Raw genomic sequence first — 19082 nt, forward strand, 5'->3', positions numbered from 1 at the left:
GCTGTGGCGGCGTCCCATATAAAGTGGAGGAAGATGGGCATGGATGTTAGCCCAGGGCCAGTCTTCCTCAGCAAAAAACAGGAGGATTGGCAGATGTTAGCTCAGGGCCAATCTTCCTCACAATAAAACACAAAACAATCCCAGGGGTCCTAGGAACGGAAGGGTGCTGATGGTGGCCGCTGTGGCAGGTGTGCTGAGAGGCTCAGCTAGCCAGCTCTCCCCTCTGTAGGGTAAGGGGGCGGGTTAGAAAAGGACCAGGGTCTCTCCTGCTGATGGAGTCCTTTATGGTGAAATCATTTGTTCACTCGTGCAATCACCCAGCACAAACTAACTGAGGAGCCGCGACGTGCAGGCACCAACCCAGGCACTGTGACTTGCCCCCGAGGAGGGCGGAGAGGCTCCGGCTCTCAGGGGGCTGACATCCTGGTGAGAGAAGCAGACGACAAGCACACACGAGAATGACATCCACTCTGTGCGTTGAAGAAGGCTAGGAGTTGCAGGATACCAAAACAAAGCAAAACAGAACACCCCTCTGTTGTGAACGTCAGAATAGTCCTGCGGGTCTGTGTGGACGGAGGGTGTGAAGCACCCTCGGCCCTCTGCCCGTGACTTTTCCTGCCTGGCCACTGTGACTTCTGGTGTTTCCACCCTGCTGTAAAGAACAGAGCTCAGCTGGAGAGTCTCCAGGTCCCCTCCATCCCGGCTAGGGTGACAGCTGGCCCTGCTAATGTAGCCTCAGCCGGCAGCATAGCTGCACCAGGCCTTCGTTTCGCTCTCCAGCCCTACACCCCTCCGAGTTTTAGAAGGGTGTAGAACCCTCCAGACTGGGGGCCCAGGACCCTCTGCTCAGATTGGAAATCCTTGGCTGACACTGCTGTGATCCCGGGGAATGGCCCAGGGACCCCCTTCCTCTCCTCAGCAGCACCCCTATTCTGGGCACCCTTCTGGGCGCCTCTGGCCAAGGGCTCTGTCTACTCGGGTTGCTGGCACTCCTTCCTTATGTTCCCAGGCATTGCTCTACCCAGGCCTTCCCACACTTCAGTTCCCCCTACCCACACACGGGCGCAAATTTTGCCATCTCTGCAAACCCTTTGACTTAGTTAATATTTCATAATAGTGGCATTTTTATAACTTACTATAAAATGCATATGTTAATATTTTAATTTTATAATACAGTTTACAATATTTTATTGTTAGGCTTGATTTTGATTCGTATTTTATAATATTAAAAATATAATTAAATTACAAATATGTCTCTTTTAAAGGGAAACATTTAACATAAATAACAGTAACATACATGGAAAGCTGATGTCACTCCACCAAGTAGAATGTACTATAGAATCAAATATAATGCCAATAAAACCATGGTTTTACATTCTAGCTGGAGACTAATGTCTGATGGAGGTGCTGAGCCCCAGGCCTGCAGCTCCTCGTTAAGAAGAAAGATCAGGAAATGCTAGAAGGTGCTAAAGATGCAGTGGCACCAAAAGGAGACCTTCCTTACTTATTCAGAAGGACCAAAGAGAATTAAAAATTAAGTCGCTCTCCCCTCGTAGGATTCTCAGCCCGTGGGAGCTGCCCAACCTACATCTCTGTGAGACAAGCAGGACAGGGAGCACTGCTCCCATTTACGAACAAGGAGCACAGATTCGGAGGAACAACCAGCAGAGCACTCATCTCGGGAGCCTCCTCCTCCCGGAGCCTTCCTCATCTCCTGGACCAGGCGTGGGGCCTCCTCGGCTCTCCCACACACCTGTGCTGAGGCTCCCCGAGGCACTGGCTGTACAGTGGGACACGCTGTGGGCCTCCCTCCTGTAAACGGGGGTTGACCCGCGGTTCTGTGCCAAGGCCCCGGGACCCCGAGGGCCCCTGCCTCTGCAGATAGGCCCTCCAGGGCTGCACTTGGGGGATAAGCCAGGCTATTTTCATCACTTCCTTCCTCTCACTCAAGCAGTGGCCACCCATCGGCTGCCTCACGTAGAGCTGCCACCAGGGCCTCGACAGGACAGTTCAGGCCGCAGAAGGGGTCCCTCAACCGCAGGCCTCACAGGTGAGTGGCCCTCTCACTACTCAGCACAGCCTTCCCACCATGGGCCCCTCCCAGCTGGGATGAGGGGACAAGGCCCACAGGGAGAGGGGAGGCTGGCAGTCAAGTCCTGCCTCTGTCCCTCCTTTGGCGGTGTTCCCCTTTAGAATTCGGGGTTGGGAGGGGGCGCTCGCTCTGAGACACTGGATCCTTGGCTGAGTCAAGATTCATTGGTTTATTCGACAAATATTTGTTTGATGCCTGCCGTGGGCCAGACCCTGGAGGGAGAGCTCATCTCAGGAAGGGGGAACAGCCCCCGACTGAGTTCTGGAGGAAGGCAGTGACCCAGACAGAAGACTGGGGCTCATGAAACTTGAGTTTGAGTCTAGTCCCTGACACGGACCACTGGGTGACCCTGCACAAGTCACTCTCCCTCGCTGGTGCTCGATTTCCCCAGGTCCAAGCATCAGCCTAGATCAACGCCTTTCCAGACAGAGCCCGTCCTGGGTTCACTTCCCTGTCCCTACCTCAGCACCCTCGCCCTGCTGTTTTCTACATCAGGCATCACGGAAGAGTTCACTAGCTTTGGCAAAGCTGTTTGGAATTGGTGGGGCGAGGTGTGGTCTGTAAAGTCTACACCAGCAGCCTGACCCCAGGCTCAGGCGTGGAGGCTGAGAGCAGCCTGGGAGGCCCACTCTAAGGCCTTTCCCCAGGCTCTGGGGGCCAGGGACCAGGGCTGGGGGCCGTTTAGCAGGCTTCTGCTCTCCCCACCCCTGAGCAGGGGCTGGGGTCTCTGATAGGGGCCAGGAGGTCCCTTCCCCTTCCCAAGAACACACTGACCCCGCCCCCCTCCCCCTCAGAGCCACCCTCCACATCCCGCCTTCTGAGTGTCCAGCGAGGGTCAGCCGGGCCCAGGTTGGCTACGCTTCACCTCCGTCAGTCTTCACCCCATTTCACAGAGGAGAAAGCTGAGGCCTGAGAAGGGAGGTGAGTCGTCCCTTGACCCAGGTCAGGTCCCACTGTGCCCAGTGTCCAGTGGCCCTCAGGATGAGGGGGGACCTCTCCCCCAGGATGAGGGAGAGCCAGGCCCTCCCTCATCTCATGGTCACTCTCCCCACAGCCAGCCTGCCCAATGCCTGTCTGGGGGGCCTTGTTCCTGCTCTGGGCCGCGGAGGCCGCCAAGGACTGCCCCACGCAGTGCACCTGCCAGGCCCTGGAAACCATGGGGCTGCGGGTGGACTGCGAGGGGCGGGGGCTCACCGCCCTGCCTGCTCTCCCCGCCCACACCCGCCACCTCCTGCTGGTCAATAACAGCCTGCGCTCCATACCCCCCGGCGCCTTCGACCACCTGCCCCAGCTGCAGACCCTCAGCGTGTCGCAGAACCCCTGGCACTGTGACTGCAGCCTCACCTACCTGCGCCTCTGGCTGGAGGACCGCATGCCTGAGGCCCTGCCGCTCGTTCGCTGTGCCAGCCCCGCCCTCGCCACCCACCGCCCGCTGGGCCAGCTGACGGGCTACGAGCTGGGCGACTGCGGCTGGCAGCTACAGGCGTCCTGGGCCGCCCCGGGGTTCTGGGGGGACGTGGCGCTGGTTGTCGTGGCCACGCTGGGCCTGGCTCTCCTGGCTGGCCTGCTGTGCACCGTCACAGAGCCCCTGGACTGAGCCCAGGACCCCAGGGTCCCCCCAGACCAGCGGCCAGGACATGAGCCCCTGCTCAGACCCCACCAGCCCTGGTCAGCCCGAGCCGCCAGTAGCTCAAAATAGACTCGCTGCTCAGCCGCCTTATCCAAGCTCGGAGATTTCCTCAGCACCTGAGTCTGGCTCTTTCTGGAAACCTGCGTCCATTTGTTATCACCAGATATCAAGTGGGGCTTCTCCGTCCCCCAAGTTCCTAGTAAAACGGGCTGCCCCACACCAGCCACCCCCAAGTCCACAGTCTCTGGAGCTGCTCTGCCCCGTCCCAGGACTGGGTTCTCCTGGCCCCACATGGGCCGCCCCAGACAGCCCAGGCCAATCTCACGTCGATACTCGGCCCTTCTCCAAACTCCACAAAAAGCTTGTTCTCACAACACAGCAGCGAGCAGAGCAGGAGGCACTGAAGACCCTGGGCGGGGGAGAGGAGGGGTTTCCATCTCTGCAATACACATACCTCGAAAGGCACCTCACTGTCCCCAAAATGGCCATCGGCCACTCTCCTGGCCAGGAGGCCACCTGGGCTCCCCTGGCCCCATCCTTTCTCACCTCCTCCTGCGCTACTTTCTCTCTCCTTTTCCCCCTCTCTACCCTTGTTCTTCAGAAACAAAACAACGAATTCCTCTCTCTCGCATGGAAACAACTCCCCTCCAAGTGCTGACATCAGAAACTTGCAAACTCTGGGGTCTCCCTTCTACCCCAAGCAACAGTTACCGAATTCTTCACACAAGACACTTCTCTCCCTCAGAGGAATTCTGGGGCCAGCAGTTAAAATAACAAACTTTCCTCCACCATACGAGACAGCATTTACTGGTCTGTTACTGGCCAAGTCACACCCAAATCTAGTTACACCAATGTTCCCCCCTCAAGGACCTCCATGTGGTGGGCCAGCAGACCTGTGCGCCCATAAGAACAGTGCCGACTGGAGGCAGGCCTGTGGGTCAGAGGGTGCCACAAGGAAGGCCAAGCAGGCGCAGAGAGCCACTAGAGGGCAGCTACCCACAGAGGAGAGGCTGGAACAGGAGCCCAAACTCAGGGGGAGGGAGGGGCAGTAGAGTGTGGTGGAGACTGTGGCAAACCAGAGAGCCGGTTCTATCCAAAGATGCCCAGCCGAATGCTGCCATGTGGAGATGAGGACCCAGGTGCCCAGTCTTCTGTTCTTCCAGAGATATTGGAAATCTAAATTTTTATGTGAAATCTCTAAATTATTCAAGTGTAAGCAACTAAATCAAAAAAATTTTAAATATATATCAGCAGAATAAAGAAAACATATTAATTGACGAGATGGAGTCCATAGGCTGAGAGTCTGTGATTTCTGGGTTAAGAATCACCTGTAACATGGCCGCCTAATGAGAACAATGGTAAAAGGCAGCATCTACTTACGGGACACTTCGTATGAATGAGGCCCTGCGGGAAGCACCTCACGTTGGGCATTCTGTATCCTGTGCAAACCGTGTGAGGAAGGGGCTGTTCTCTCACACTGTGTGGAGGAGGACGCAGGCCCAGGGCCCTCCACATTCACTTCACAGGAATGGTCCCAGACAGGCCCCCTTTCACACCAGAAAAGTGCTCCCTTGAAAGCTTCCTGGCCCCTGGGACCCCTTAGAACCAAGGCCCTGCAGCCCCCAAGACCCCACATGGGGTGCCCCTAAATTCTGCCCCTGCTCCTTCCTGAGGCCAGTGCATGTGGCCACAGGGCTGGTGCTACAGTGATCACCATGCCAGGCCTGGATCCTGTTGGCTGAGTGGTTCGGTCCAGTGAGAACCTGCCAGGAGCCCGGCGTCACCAATCAGACTTTCCTGAGGGTGGGGAGGAGTGGAGGGACCTTCAGCGGCCAGGCGGGGATTTCCCAAGGTGCATAATGGATCCACATGGGAGCCCCAGGAAAATAGGTCCACTGGGAAGTTCTATTCACCATCTCCGTCATCCCCACCGTCTCCATCATCCCCACCATCTCCATCCCAGGCCAGCAAGGCCACCACCAGAGAGCTGTCTCCACAGTCCCACCCGCTCCACAGCCACCAACCCCAGCATCAATACCTCCCACCACTACAACCAACCGTACCACATAAGCCACCACTGTCCCCTATAGGACAACAGTCAGCCACAGTCACCTCCCCATGGCCAGCGACACATTCTCCCTTCCCCATGGCCACCAACCCCATCTCCTCCACGACCACCAGCTCCCACCACGGCCTGCACACTAGCCTCATACTTGCCACCCCTTCCGTTCTCTCCAGCACAGCTGCAGACAGCAGCCCCATGAGTCAACACTGCCCCCGCCACTGCTGTCCCCCTACCACTTCTGTCACCACCAGCTCCAAACAACCGTGGACATCAGCCCCATTATAAACAAAACACCAACTCTGTCATCACCGTCAGTCCATCCCAACAGTCACCATGACATTATCCTCACAATCATCTCTTTAACGAGTATTTTCAAAATCCAGCTGCCCATGGAGAATTTGTCGGGGTAATTCTTACCAGCTGCTGTGACAGCCACCCTACCTGGCTCGCCGCTTACCCCAGTCAAGGTGCGTTCCCCCTCACACCTCGGTGTGCTCAGTTGTTCACCAGGAGGCCTTCTTCAAGGTTCCTGGCTCCTGCTAAGCCCATCTTCTAGGGCCTGCTCAGAGCCCTCTGCTGGCCTGCTGCATTCCTCTGGCCAGCGGGCGAGCAGAGAGAGTGGAGAGGACTGCACAGATGTTGGCGGCCAGGCCTGGAGTGGTATAGGCGACCTTCACAAGCGGTGGCTCTCTAGAACCCAGTCAGGGGCCCCACCCTAACCGCAAGGGAGGCCTGGACACCTGCTCTCCCTGCGCACCCCGCAGCAAGCAGAAGGTGGGCATCTGGCATTGTCGGCTGTGCGCTCTGTGCTAAGGTAATGCATGCTTGATCAGAAGGAGGCCACTCTGTAGAAGGGGCACTTATGAAGTGGGGGCACTCTTAGGGGCACACGCTGAGTCCTGGCCCTGAGCCACAGCCAGCCCCAGCCCAACACAGGGTGCCCATCTCATATTTTCTGCATGTACACTCGCCCAACCTCCTGTGAGCATGCGTGCACGCGCGCGCGCGCGCGCGCGCGCACACACACACACACACACACACACACACACAGTCTCCCCAGGACTCTCTGCCGGGCCCAGCCAGGACTCTCACCATCTCCAGCCCCTGAGGATGACGCCTCAAACTAGTTGAGAGCGAATTCCCTTGTCGGGCAAAGGATGCTTCCTCTCTGGAAAAGGGCCTGAGCCAGCCCCTGTGCGCGGGCCTGAGACGCCAGAGAGCAGAGGGCGGAGGGCTCTGCCCTCACTCAGCTCTGCCCGAGTTGGGGAACAGAGAGTCGATGGCCTGGGGAACCTTCTAAGCACAGGGTCTGATTCAACAGACACCCCGGCCTCTGACTGTCGGCTTTCTAGACGGCTTTGCAGCTGGAATCTGCATTTTAAATCACTCTGGATAAGAAGCAGTGATGACTTACACTTTAGGCTTTGGGAAATGTCTGAAAATCTTGGGAAAGTTTTATGTTTTTAGGTAGATCTCTGATAAAGTGGATTAAATTCAGAGAGGAAGGCTAAACTATATTGCTTTCTTAATTAAAAGAATTAAATTGGTACACCCTTCTCCAATTCTGGTGGCCACTGCTATCAGTTTGATGTGGATCCTTCCAGACCTTTTCCAGGAACTTACAGATGTGTATATGTGCCCACCGAAAATGTGATTGTCTTATGGCAGGTTTTTATGTAAATGGTGTCATATTTATATATTCTTCTGAAACTGGCTTTTTTTCATGGCCACATAATTTACAGATCTGTCCATGTTAGCCACCACTCCACCCACCTCCCTCTTAAATTGTTGCACGGTATTTCACAGTGTCAGTGTTCTACGGTTTATTTGTCCTCTGTTCATAGAGGTGCCGTTGCTCCAGTGTTCTCCTCTGCCATCAGCGCTGCAGGGAACCATCTGTGCACCTGTCTGCTTATTTCTCTAGACCACCAGTCCTCAAAGTGGGGTTCCAGGGACCCCTGGCGTCCCTGAGACTATTTCAGGGGGTCCACAAGTTCAAAACTATTTTCATAAAATGAGACACTATTAGCCTTTTTCATTCCCATTCTCTCAAATTAAAAACCCTCTTAAAATAAAAGGGAATTTTCCAGAGCCTACATGATGTATGATGTCACAATAGACAGACTGCAGTAGTAAACATGAGGTTCCAGCCAAGTCTATTAAGCCAGACACTGAAGAGATTTGCAAAAATATAAACAATGCCACATTTCTCACAATTTTTTTTATTTTGGAACATATCTATTTTTATCAAAATATTTTATTTAGGTAAACATCCTTGAAACTTAGCACATTTTGAATGAATTAACACATAAACATTTTTAAATTCTCTCAGCTTTACTTTCACATACTGTAAACTATTGACAGACATAACCCACATAAGCAAAAGCTCTTTGTGGTCCTCAAACATTTCTAAGAGCGTCAAGGAGTCTTGAGAAGGAAAAGTTCGAGAATCGCTGCTCTAGACCAAGAAGTCAATTGCTGGGCATTGGGGCTTTGACTTTCTAAGATCTGACGCGTGACGCTCCCCAAAACTTTGCCCTTTCCGCCACTCCGATAGGCGGGACATTTCAGGATGCATTTCCCGGCTTCCGGGGGAGGCTGAGGTCTCTGCGTTTTGCCTCCTTCCCCTGTAGGCAGCCGGGAGACCAGCCCTCTTTCCGTGGGCGGTGGCCCTCTTTCCTCCCGGCCTCCACAGACGGCCCGGGCCAGCCTGCTGACCCCCTCCTCGAATCCTGCCCCTCAGATGAATCCCCACAGGGCTTTTCACGCACCCAGAGCATCTCCATCCCTGAAAGCTTGTAGCAGCCTCGTGGCCGCTTTGCCAGCATTGGGAGCTAACAGCTTTTTCAAGTTTTCTTTCACTTTAGTGACTAAAAAATAGTATCCACTGCAAGGTCTTATCATTTGCATATCCCTGACCGCTAACAGGATAAACACTCCCCCGGTGGATTTGTCCTATCATTTGTGCCTTCCCCGAGGTGACCTCTGTTCAGAAGAACTGCCCTTCTATCTATTTTGTCTATACTGCTCGGAAGCTTGAATGCTTGTGTTTTCAGTACGTGTCATGAATGCTCAATGTTTTCATGTGTAGCTAGTTTCAGGGAATTCTGAATTCATTCACGGAGCGAGCTGTGGAGAGAGAGAGAAGGCCCAGAAGTGTGGATAAGACACTGATGGTCCTAACCCTGAGTAAGGAGAGAGTGGAAGAGGGGGTGGGGGTTTGAGCAGGCGGGACTCAGCTGCAGGGCTCAGCTCTGTGTCCTGCTGCATTTAGCCAGCACGCAGGTGCCAGGCACCGCTCCACATGCCTCCCCTGTGAAGGTATGTAATGCTCAGAGCAACTGCACAGCAGTGGGTGGTGGGCACCATTGTCGCCTTCCTTTGCCCTGTTTCACAGATGGGGAAACTAAGACACGGAGAGGTAAGCAGCAGAGCTGGGATTTGAAGCCAGGAAGGATGGCCCGCAAGGCCGGCCTCAGAAGCACCCCCCAGGGCTGCCCACAGGAGCTCAGACGTTGCTGAGTGGCCGGAAAAGCCTATCCGGCACGGAAAAACGATCCGGGGAGGGATGCACGAAATGGACGCATTAAATTCTGAGATGAACACAGTTGTTTTGAGGTTTAAATAAGATGCTACCCCAAAATAGTAAACTCATGCTGATTTGTCACAGATAACCACACGAAAGGGCAGTCGTCACTGTCCTATCACAGAAAAATAGTATTTATTCTAAGCTCTCCTGTTGTCCTACGCAGGAGGCCAAGCCCCTCCTTTCACTGAGGCCCTGCGCTGGTGCTGGGTCGTCATCCCCACAGGGGTTATTTAACCCTGCAGCAAGCTTCTCAAGCAAGACGTATTTTCCTGTTTTAGGCCTCCCCAAACTGCCTTGAACCACGACATCATTTCATGAGCACTCCTAGAAAGGAGGCCTGTCGCAGGAGCTTTAAAAAATTCGTATATGCAGGGATGGGTCAACATCTGCAAATCAATCGTTGTGATTCACCACATTAACAAAATGAGGAATAAAAATCACAAGATCATCTCAGTAGATGCAGAGAAAGCATTTGACAAGATCCAACACCCATTTGAATCCATGAATCTGTATGAAGAAATAAAGATCTCAGTAAAGGTAAATACAAGGGCATTATAAAAGCTAGTATTATTGTAACAATGGTTTGTAACTCCAATTTTTGTGTTCTACGTGATTTAAGAGACTGATACGTTAAAAAAACATTATTAGTCTAAAAGCTGGTATCTGTGTAACTTTGTAACTCTACAGTTTGTTTTCCATATATAAGCATAACTCAGAGATATTTATGAAGTTGGGTCCCAGACCCCTGCAATAAAGTGAATATTGCAATAAAACAAATTACATAAATTTTTTGGTTTCCCAGGGCATATAAAAGTTATGTTTACACTATACTGTAGTCTATTTAGTGTGCAATAGCATTATGTTTAAAAATGTACATACTTTAATTAAAAAATGCTTTATTGCTAAAAAATGCTAACCATCATCTGAGTGAGTTGTAATCTTTGCTGGTGGAGGATATCATAAAAACACAATATCTGCAAAGTGCAACAAAGTGAAGCATGAGGAAATGAGGTATGCCTGTAATTTAAGGGACTAGTGCATTTTAAACAATCATTAGTTTTTGGACACAGTCTACAAATATGTAATTTTGTGACATCAGGAAAAGAAAGGGAGGGGATGGAGCTGTTAAAGGAGCAGAGTTTAAAGTCTGTAGTGTCTGTAGGGACGTCCCCATTGCTGATTTCTGGAAAGTATTCCATGGTCAGAGAACATACTTGTACAGTTTGGATTCTCTTAAATTTATTGAGATTTGTTTTATGGCTCAGAATATGGTCTGTCTTTGGAAATGTTCACCCATGTGCGCTTGAAAACAATGAATATTCTCCTGTTTCGTTGAGTGTTCCATAAATGTCAATTAGGACAAATTGGTTGATAGTGTTGTTCAAATCTTCTGTATTCTGGCAAATTTTTTGTCTACTTTTTCTATCAGTTATTGAGAGAGAGATGTTGAAATTTCCAACTATAATTGTATATCTATTTTTCCTTTCCATTTCCATCAGTTTTTTCTTCGTGTGTTTTGAAGCTCTGTTACTAGGTGCATAAATGTGCAGGACGGTTAAGTCCTGGTGTTGAGTTGACCCCTTTATCACTATGAATGACCTTCTTTATCCCCGGTAATAGTCTTTGCTCAGAAATCTGCTTTGCCAGATACTCAGTTGCTCGTCCCGCTGTCTCTGTGTTAGTGTCAGCATGATAGATCTTTTCATCCTCTTGACCGATTTGTGCTTTTATATTCAAATGGAGTTTCTCTTCCACTTAACAGGAATTGTGAAAATACGCAGTTACCCTGAAGCAGACACTACAGTAAGAATCGTTGTAGGCCAGTTCCACTGATGGGTGCTAAAGTTAATATGCGCAAGTTTGAAGAGAAACAGTTTCTTTATATAATCTCAAAGTAGTTCCTCCATGGTGTTTGTTAATTACAAAGGGAAAAACAGTCACTTTACATGGAGAGTCTTGGCAGACACCACCTTAAAGAAGTGATCAAGGTTAGCAGTCCAGTAATAAGCCTTAGTGACATGATGTACCCACTGATATGGTACACTGAGAAGGGCACATCACCCCTGTAGGGTTCTTGCCCAACACACATAACCTCAGTCTCTTCATGAGAAAACATCAGGCAAATCCAAACTGAGAGACATTCTACAGAGCACCCAGTGCTTTAGAAGTGACAGGGTCAGGAGAGACAAGGAAAAACTTTTTTTTTTTTTGTGAGGAAGATTATCCCTGAGCTAACATCCGATGCCAATCCTCCTCTTTCTGCTGAGGGAGGTTGGCCCTGAGCTAACATCTGTGCCTGTCTTCCTCTACTTTTTACCGGATGCTGCCACAGCATGGCTTGACAAGCGATGCGTCAGTGCGCACCGAGGATGCGAACCCACGAACCCTGGGCCGCCAAAGCAGAGCGCATACACTTAACCGCTACACCACTGGGCTGGCCCCAGACAAGGAAAGAGTGAAGAACTATCACAGACTGGAGAACACTAAGGAGACCTGACAACTAAATACAGTGGGATCCTGGATTGGATCCTGGAACAGGAAAAGGACATTATAGACAAACTGGTGAAATTAAAACTAATTCTGTAATTTAGTTAGTAATATTGTATGGATGTCAGTTTCCTCATTTTGGTAATTTTACCATGGTTCTATAAGGTTCTGTTAGGAGGAGCTGGGTGAAGAGCATACTGTCTTTGCAACTTTTTTTTTTTTTTTTGGTGAGGAGGATTAGCCCTGAGCTAACACCTATGCCACTCTTCCTCTATTTTGTATGTGGGTCACCGCCACAGCATGGCTTGATGAGCGATGTGGGATCCAAACCCGCAAACCCAGGCCGCGGAAGTGGAGCCTGCCAGACTTAACCACTACACCAATGGGCTGGCCTCAACTTTTCTTTAAATCTGAAATTATTTCAAAATAAAAGTTTAAAATAAAAATAATAAAGTGGGTTTCTTATAGGCAGCATAGATGAATGTTGTCTTTTTTTTAAATCGAATCTGACAGTCTGTGCCTTTTAATTGATTTTTGATATATGATTATTTTAATGTGATAATTGATATAGTTGGATTTAACTCTATTGTCTAGCTGTTTGTTTTATTTGTTCCATCTCTCCTTTGTTCCCCTTTTCCTCTTTTTCTGCCTCCTTTTGGATTAATAGAGTATTTTTTATGATTCCATTTTATCTCTTTTGTCGGTTTATTAGTTATATCTTTTGTTTAAGTGGTTGCTTTAGAGTTTATAGTATATGTGGATTCAAAGTCTGCCTTCAGCTAATCTTATACCACTTGATGTATTGTATAAGAACCTTACAACATTTCCGCTTTCCTGGCCCATGTGCTGTCGCATGCACTTGATTTCCACATTCACTGTAAACCCTACAATACCGTGCTATTTTTTGTTGTAGTGGTGGTAAAATATACATAACATAAAGTATATCATTTTAATCCTTGTTAAGTGTAAAATTCAGTGGCATTAAATATATTCACAATGTTGTGCATCCATCACCGCTATCCATTTCCAGAACTTTTTCATCAGGCTATTATTTTTCTTATTTTTATTGTCATTTTTTTTTTTGAGGAAGATCAGCCCTGAGCTAACATCCATGCCAATCTTCCTCTTTTATCTTTTTGGGTTTTTTAGCTAAGGAAGACCGGCTCTGAGCTAACATCTACTGCCAATCCTCCTCCCTTTTTTCTCCAAAGTCCCAGTAGATAGCTGTATGTCATAGCTGCACATCCTTCTAGTTGCTGTATGTGGGACGCTGCCTCAGCATGGCCAGAGAAGTGATGTGTCAGTGCGCACCCGGGATCCAAACCCGGGCCGTCAGCAGCAGAGCACATGCACTTAACTGCTAAGACACGTGGCCAGGCCCCTTTAATGTCATTTTTAAAATGAAAAAACAGGTTTTATGTTTACCCATCTAGTTACTATTTCTGGTGATCTTCATTCAAGTAGGATGAGATTTCCTTTTGGTACTATCATTCTTCTGTGGGAAGGACTTCTTTTCATGTTTCTTGCAGTGCAGCTTTGCAGGGGATGAATATTTTCATCTTTTATACGCCTGGAAAAGTCTGATTCTTCAGAAAAGATTTCTGTGTTGACAACATTTTTCGTTCAGCCCTTTATGGTCCACTCTCTTCAGACTTAACATTGTTTCTGATGAGATGCTTGCTGCCATTTTATCTTGGTTCCTTTTTACAGAGTTTCTTTTGTCTCTGGCTGCTTTTAAGTGGTTTTCGGGAAATTGATTATAATGTGTATTGGTGTAGTTTTCTTCACTTTTCTTTTGCTTGGGGTTCTTTGAACTTCTTGGATCTATGTAAATTTTTGGCCATTATTTCTTTGATTATTTGTTATCACCAGCCATATGGCATTCCCCACCCCTCCTCCCCCGCCCTCCTCTGGGGACTCCAATCATATATATTAGGCTGCTTGAAGTTGTCCCACAGCTCCCTGAGGCTCTGTTTTTTGTTGTTTGTCTATTCCTTTTTATTGTGTGTAGTTTTTATTGTTATGTGTTTATGCTCACGAATCCTCTCTTCTACAGTATTCAGTCTACTGTTAATCCTACCTAGTGCTTTTCATCTCAGGCATTCTGTCTTTCATGTCTGGAAGTTCAATTCATGTCTCTCTGTGTCTTCCGTTTCTCTCCTTAACATGCTCAAATTTTCCTCCTCCTCCTTGAGCATTTGGAGTATAGTTATAACAACTCTTTTAACATCCCTGTCTGCTATCATCTGTATTATTTTGGGGTCATGTTCAGTTGATTGATTTTCTTCTCATCATCGATCATATTTTTCTGCTTCTTCACGTGCTGGGTAGTTTTCTATTGGATACCAGACAATGTGGATGTTACGTTATTGGTGCTGGATATTTGTGTGTGTGTTTAATATATGTCGTTCTCCAGCTTTGGTCTAGAGCAGTTAAGTTACTTGGGAACAGTTTGATCCTTTCAAGGCTTGCTTTTAAGTTTGGTTAGGCAGGGGCAGAGCAGCCTATAGGGCAGTGTTTCTCAACCTTTTTTCATTATTGCCCTCGCACCCCCTCAAACCCTTTTTAGACATCTTTTTTCCCTATTCCCCACCCCCCATGAAATTTTAATGCCACAGTTATACTGTATATCTGTTTATGTATTGTATGTGTTTCTGTGCTTTATGTATAAAGAATAATTTTTGCTACTCCCCCCCCCGGCCCCCAGAACCAGTTTTTACTCCCTTGGGGGTGGTATTGCCCCTGTTGAGAATGCATGGCCTAGGGCTATTTCTTTTCTACTAGTAACACGTTATTCTTCTGACTACTGTACCCAGTGCCCTGTATTTTTAATATTTTAAGGCAGGGAGATAAATCCATCTTGCTGGATTGCTCCATCTTGGCTAGAAGCAGACGTCTCCCCAGATCCTTACAGTTTGTTAAAAGTTAAATATCCCCTACAATGTAACCCAGCCATTCCATTCCCAGGTATTGACCCAAGAGAAATGAAAACATAGCTACACAAAAACTTGAATATGAATGTTTCTAGAAGCTTTATTTCTAAGAGTCTACAACTAGGAACCACCCAGTTATCCATTGAGAGGTGAATGGATAAACGATTTTACACCCATACAGTAGAATATTGAACAATAAAAAGTAATGAAGGGGCCGGCCCCGTGGTGTAGCGGTTAAGTGTGCACGCTCTGCTGCTGGTGGCCCGGGTTTGGATCCCAGGCACGCACCGCCATACTGCTTGTCAGGCCATGCTGTGGCGGAGTCCCATATAAAGTGGAGGAAGATGGGCACAGATATTAGCCCAGGGCCAGGCTTCCTCAGCAAAAAGAGGAGGATTGGCATGGATGTTCGCTCAGGGCTGATCTTCCTCACACACACACACACAAAAAAGTAATGAAGTATTTATACATGCAGCAACGTGGATGAATCTCAGAATCATTATGCTGAGTCAAAGAAGCCAGACCAAAACAATATGTACTATGTGGCTCCATTTATATAAAAGACAATAATGGAAACTAACCTGTCCATGAAAGGGAAATTGGTAGTTGCCTAGGGATGGAGGTGGAGGGGAGGACTGATCACAAAGGAATACAGGGAAACTTTTGGTGGAAAAGGAAATGTTTTTGGTTGATTGTGGTTATGGTTTTATGGGCAAATATATGTCAGAATGCAGAAAATTATATACTTTAAATATGTGCAGTTTATTGTATGTTAATTATATATGTCAGTAAAGTTGTAAAAGTAAGTAAAAAATGAAGGGTTTGGACGCCATTTAAGGAATTCATATTTCTCATTAGTGACCTGTGTGTATAAAAATGTATAAGTGTAGGTTGTGATTTTTAAAATTTATAGTAGTGATAAAGTTTGATTTGTTAGAATTTTAAAAAACACTCTAACTTGATTCATGCAAAAGTGTGCAATTAAAGACCTAATGCTAGTGATTGTTCAGTTTTACTCTAATGCATATGAGCACTGGTGTTAAACAGACCAAAGTGTTCTCAGAGCCACCATAGTGGGCGAAGGGGACAGACCTGTGGTTTCTGGACACTAGGTTGGTCTCGGCATGGATGTTGCCTGGAGGTTGGCTAGCTAGCCTAACATTTTTAGGACAGCTCTGGGAGTTGCGTACTTAACTGTCTAATTTTCTAGAAGGTACTGGTAATAAAAAAAAAAATCAAGTTTAGTAAATGCCTACAGAGGAGTTTACATCTGACAAATGTATAATTTGCTGCAGTTTTAGGCAATGAATACACTCATGTGAATAGTACCCAAAGCAAGAAACAGAACATCACCTGATAGTGGTAATTTTTTAAAATACAACTCTTGTCAGGCTAATTAGGTAAAATTGAGCACATGCTGAAGGACCATGACTAGACAATTTCCAGTTTTGAGGTTTCTGACACTGGAATTGTATCCTATACAACAGCTGTTGTTTACTTTTATTTGTATAAATGTAGCTTATGTTTTGTTTAATCAAGTTTGTTCCTCTTGGCAGTGGACTCTCAAAAAATCAACCAGGAGGGAAAAATTCCACATGACACTTTAGAGAAGTTGAAGAACCTGGGGCTTTTTGGAATGCAAGTCCCAGAAGAATATGGTAAGTAAGGGAAATCACCACCCCACTGATTGGCTCTTAAGAAAGTCTTCCATGTTTGTCCAAAAACGGGTTCTGTTCGGGAAGGGTTGTCTTTGAAGGTGTTTAAGATCGACCTGTAAAACTACTGGAATTAATGAAAACACCCATTGTGTGCTAAAGGCAGGGTGGCTGGCTGGTGAGCGTGTGTGAACTGGCTAAGGGGCTTTTAGGCAGGAAGAGCTATTGAGTTCTGCGCTCTTTGTCTGAAGTGGATAAGGACCCTGCGAGACGGCTGTGCTCTCTGGGTCCCTGTGGGCAGTGGAGGAGGGAGTGTATAACCTCAAAGCTGAATTGGCTGATTACAGCGTCATCTTCACCGGGACGCGCTTTGGTCTTCTGGCAGAGGAATTTCCCCCAGAGCCAAGAGCTGTGTGCTGGAGGGATAACCGTGTGGGGAGAGCTCAGGCGGTGGAGACCACCAGGCCTGGCTGCTCATCCCGGCGCAGAGGAATAAGGCACGTGGCTCTAGGGCACGAGGCACATCGAGACGGGAGACTCCACCAGTGGGAACCTTGGAGCCAGGCCCTTTGTCCGCATAATTCTTGGAGCATTGTTAGTATATTGCTTGGAGCGTTGTTAGTATATTTTTAGCCCCAAGTGAAAGACCTTGCCTCTCTCCCCAGAATCCCAGTGTAACTCTGCCTTATTAGACTTAGCTGATCACTGCAGCTTGTCTGTCTTTTGCCTAATCTGGAGGTGGTCATCTCAATTCTGTGGGATTAAGGGGACAAGCAGGAAGTGTGTGGGGGGGTGAGGAACAGAAACTGGTTCATGAGGACAGGACATAGTCGCGTGCGTGCGTGCACGTGCACATACACCAGTTATTTATACTCTCAGGTCCTTTTGACGTAAAAGTGTGGCTCTAGGCTCTGCAGCCTTCGCCCTGCACCACCGCTCTCTGAGCCCTCTCCCTTGAGCCTTTGCTGAGGCTACTTCCAGCTTTGATCAGCTCCGAGTCAGGGGTTCGGGGGAGAGCTGTAGGTGGTGATTTAAGGGCTAGGCGTATTTCGTGGCTGTGAGCTGGTCATTTGGAGGTTTAATATTTTGGGCATTTTCCCGACCAGGTCATGAGTTAGGTTTTACAGAGACAGTCCCAGAAGCCAGGAGCTTTTCCTGATGTTCTGTCTCCCTGCCTGGTTTATCTCCAGAAACTAAAGTTAGGCCACCTCCCCGCAGCCAAGGGTGGGGGGCCCTCGATGTCTGTAGAAAAATTTCCCTCTGGTATGTAGTGTGGAGCTGGTCCAGTCTGAGACAAAATGTGAAAATTTAGGACAAACTAGTGTGACGCCTGATTTCCTTGATTCTGAGGCATATTTTAATCAGGTTAAATCTTAGTTTACATATATGTTTATTGCAGTGTTTTAAGCTATTAGAGGATGTATCTTATTTGTCGACCTATGAAATACCTCCCACCACATTTCCGAGTTTTTAAGAGGATTAGCCTCTCTCTGCAGAATCCATGCAATAATCAGTGCTGCCGCCCCTCGTGCTGGAGCGTGGCGGCACAAACCTCTGCAGGGGAGCTATGCCTCCTGTGCTCTTCTTCATAACAGACTGCAGCCTCCCAGTGAGGTAGGGGAGACCCAGCTCCTCCCACACATCTGAGACTGGTTGGTGTTGGCAAGCGACAGGAGAGTTGTCTGCCACGACATGAGGGCCACCTCGAATATTAGAGTAGAAGGAAGGTGGGGCTGGAGCCGGAGAGTGGTGATTGGTCTGTTGTCAGCTGAGAAACATAAGTGCTTGGAGGAAACAGAAATAGCAGAGGAAACTGGCTCAGAATAGCCAGGTTAGTAGTAATATATATTCCCCCTTCAGGATCATTTTGAAATTACTTCTGGATTGATGAAAAGTACTTAATTTTCCCCCCAAACAATTTCTGTGTAAAATTGGGGTATGTCTGTTTGCATCTGCGTGTGTTTTATGCCAGCACGCATGGGGTGTGTGTGGGGGCTGTGACATTACACAGCTCTCCACCCTTATTCCTGTTTCACGTCCTGCTCTCTGGTATGAAAATCAGATGATAATGGTTTGGGCCATTTTGTTTTCTGTCTTTTCTTCTTACCCTTCCTTGAGAAATTAAGGCAACAGCAGCCTTATGTTCATGCCCAAAAAGTTGTAGGGAAATTTTCCCAGTCTGAAGCAGTCTACAGACTGGAAACTGCTACCCTGGAAAGCGGTGGCCTTTCTACCAGCTGAGCCTGGATTCCCCCCCAGCACCCTATGGGCCGCCCAGCCTGCCCCTCAACCCCCCCAGCAGTCTCCATCCACTTGTCATCTGTCCCCATGTGATTGCCGTCCTGCCATGATTTTAGTGATATTTTCTTGGGAGGAGAGCAGCAGAATTTTTTTAACAAACAAAACTGACTCCCTGCATGTATGAAACGAGTAAGAGTAAAAGTGTTTTGATTGAAACAGAGGTGGGTGGTGGTGACTGCAGAGCCCTGGCCTTCCCTTGGCACCGTCACTGAGCGCAGGGCACCATAAAGGCCAGGCAGGGCCACTGCATACCCCTGCAGGGACGCCCTTCCATTGGTGTGAACGGCGCCCTCTGCTGGTGGGTTGTGTGGTGGCTCCAGGGCCAGCGCC

At 48.4% G+C, this 19082-nt stretch overlaps 1 protein-coding gene across 1 annotated transcript; it reads left to right on the forward strand.

Annotated features, from left to right (window-relative positions):
* Positions 1-3158: 3158 nt before the first annotated feature.
* LOC131411283 (platelet glycoprotein IX-like) lies at positions 3159-3948 on the forward strand. Its single transcript, XM_058549975.1, has one exon. It carries the CDS (start codon positions 3159-3161, stop codon positions 3687-3689), a length of 531 nt encoding a protein of 176 aa, XP_058405958.1. The 3' UTR covers positions 3690-3948.
* The last annotated feature ends 15134 nt before the right edge of the window (positions 3949-19082 follow it).

Source organism: Diceros bicornis, chromosome 2 (assembly GCF_020826845.1).
Source record: "Diceros bicornis minor isolate mBicDic1 chromosome 2, mDicBic1.mat.cur, whole genome shotgun sequence".
Lineage (NCBI taxonomy): Eukaryota > Metazoa > Chordata > Mammalia > Perissodactyla > Rhinocerotidae > Diceros > Diceros bicornis.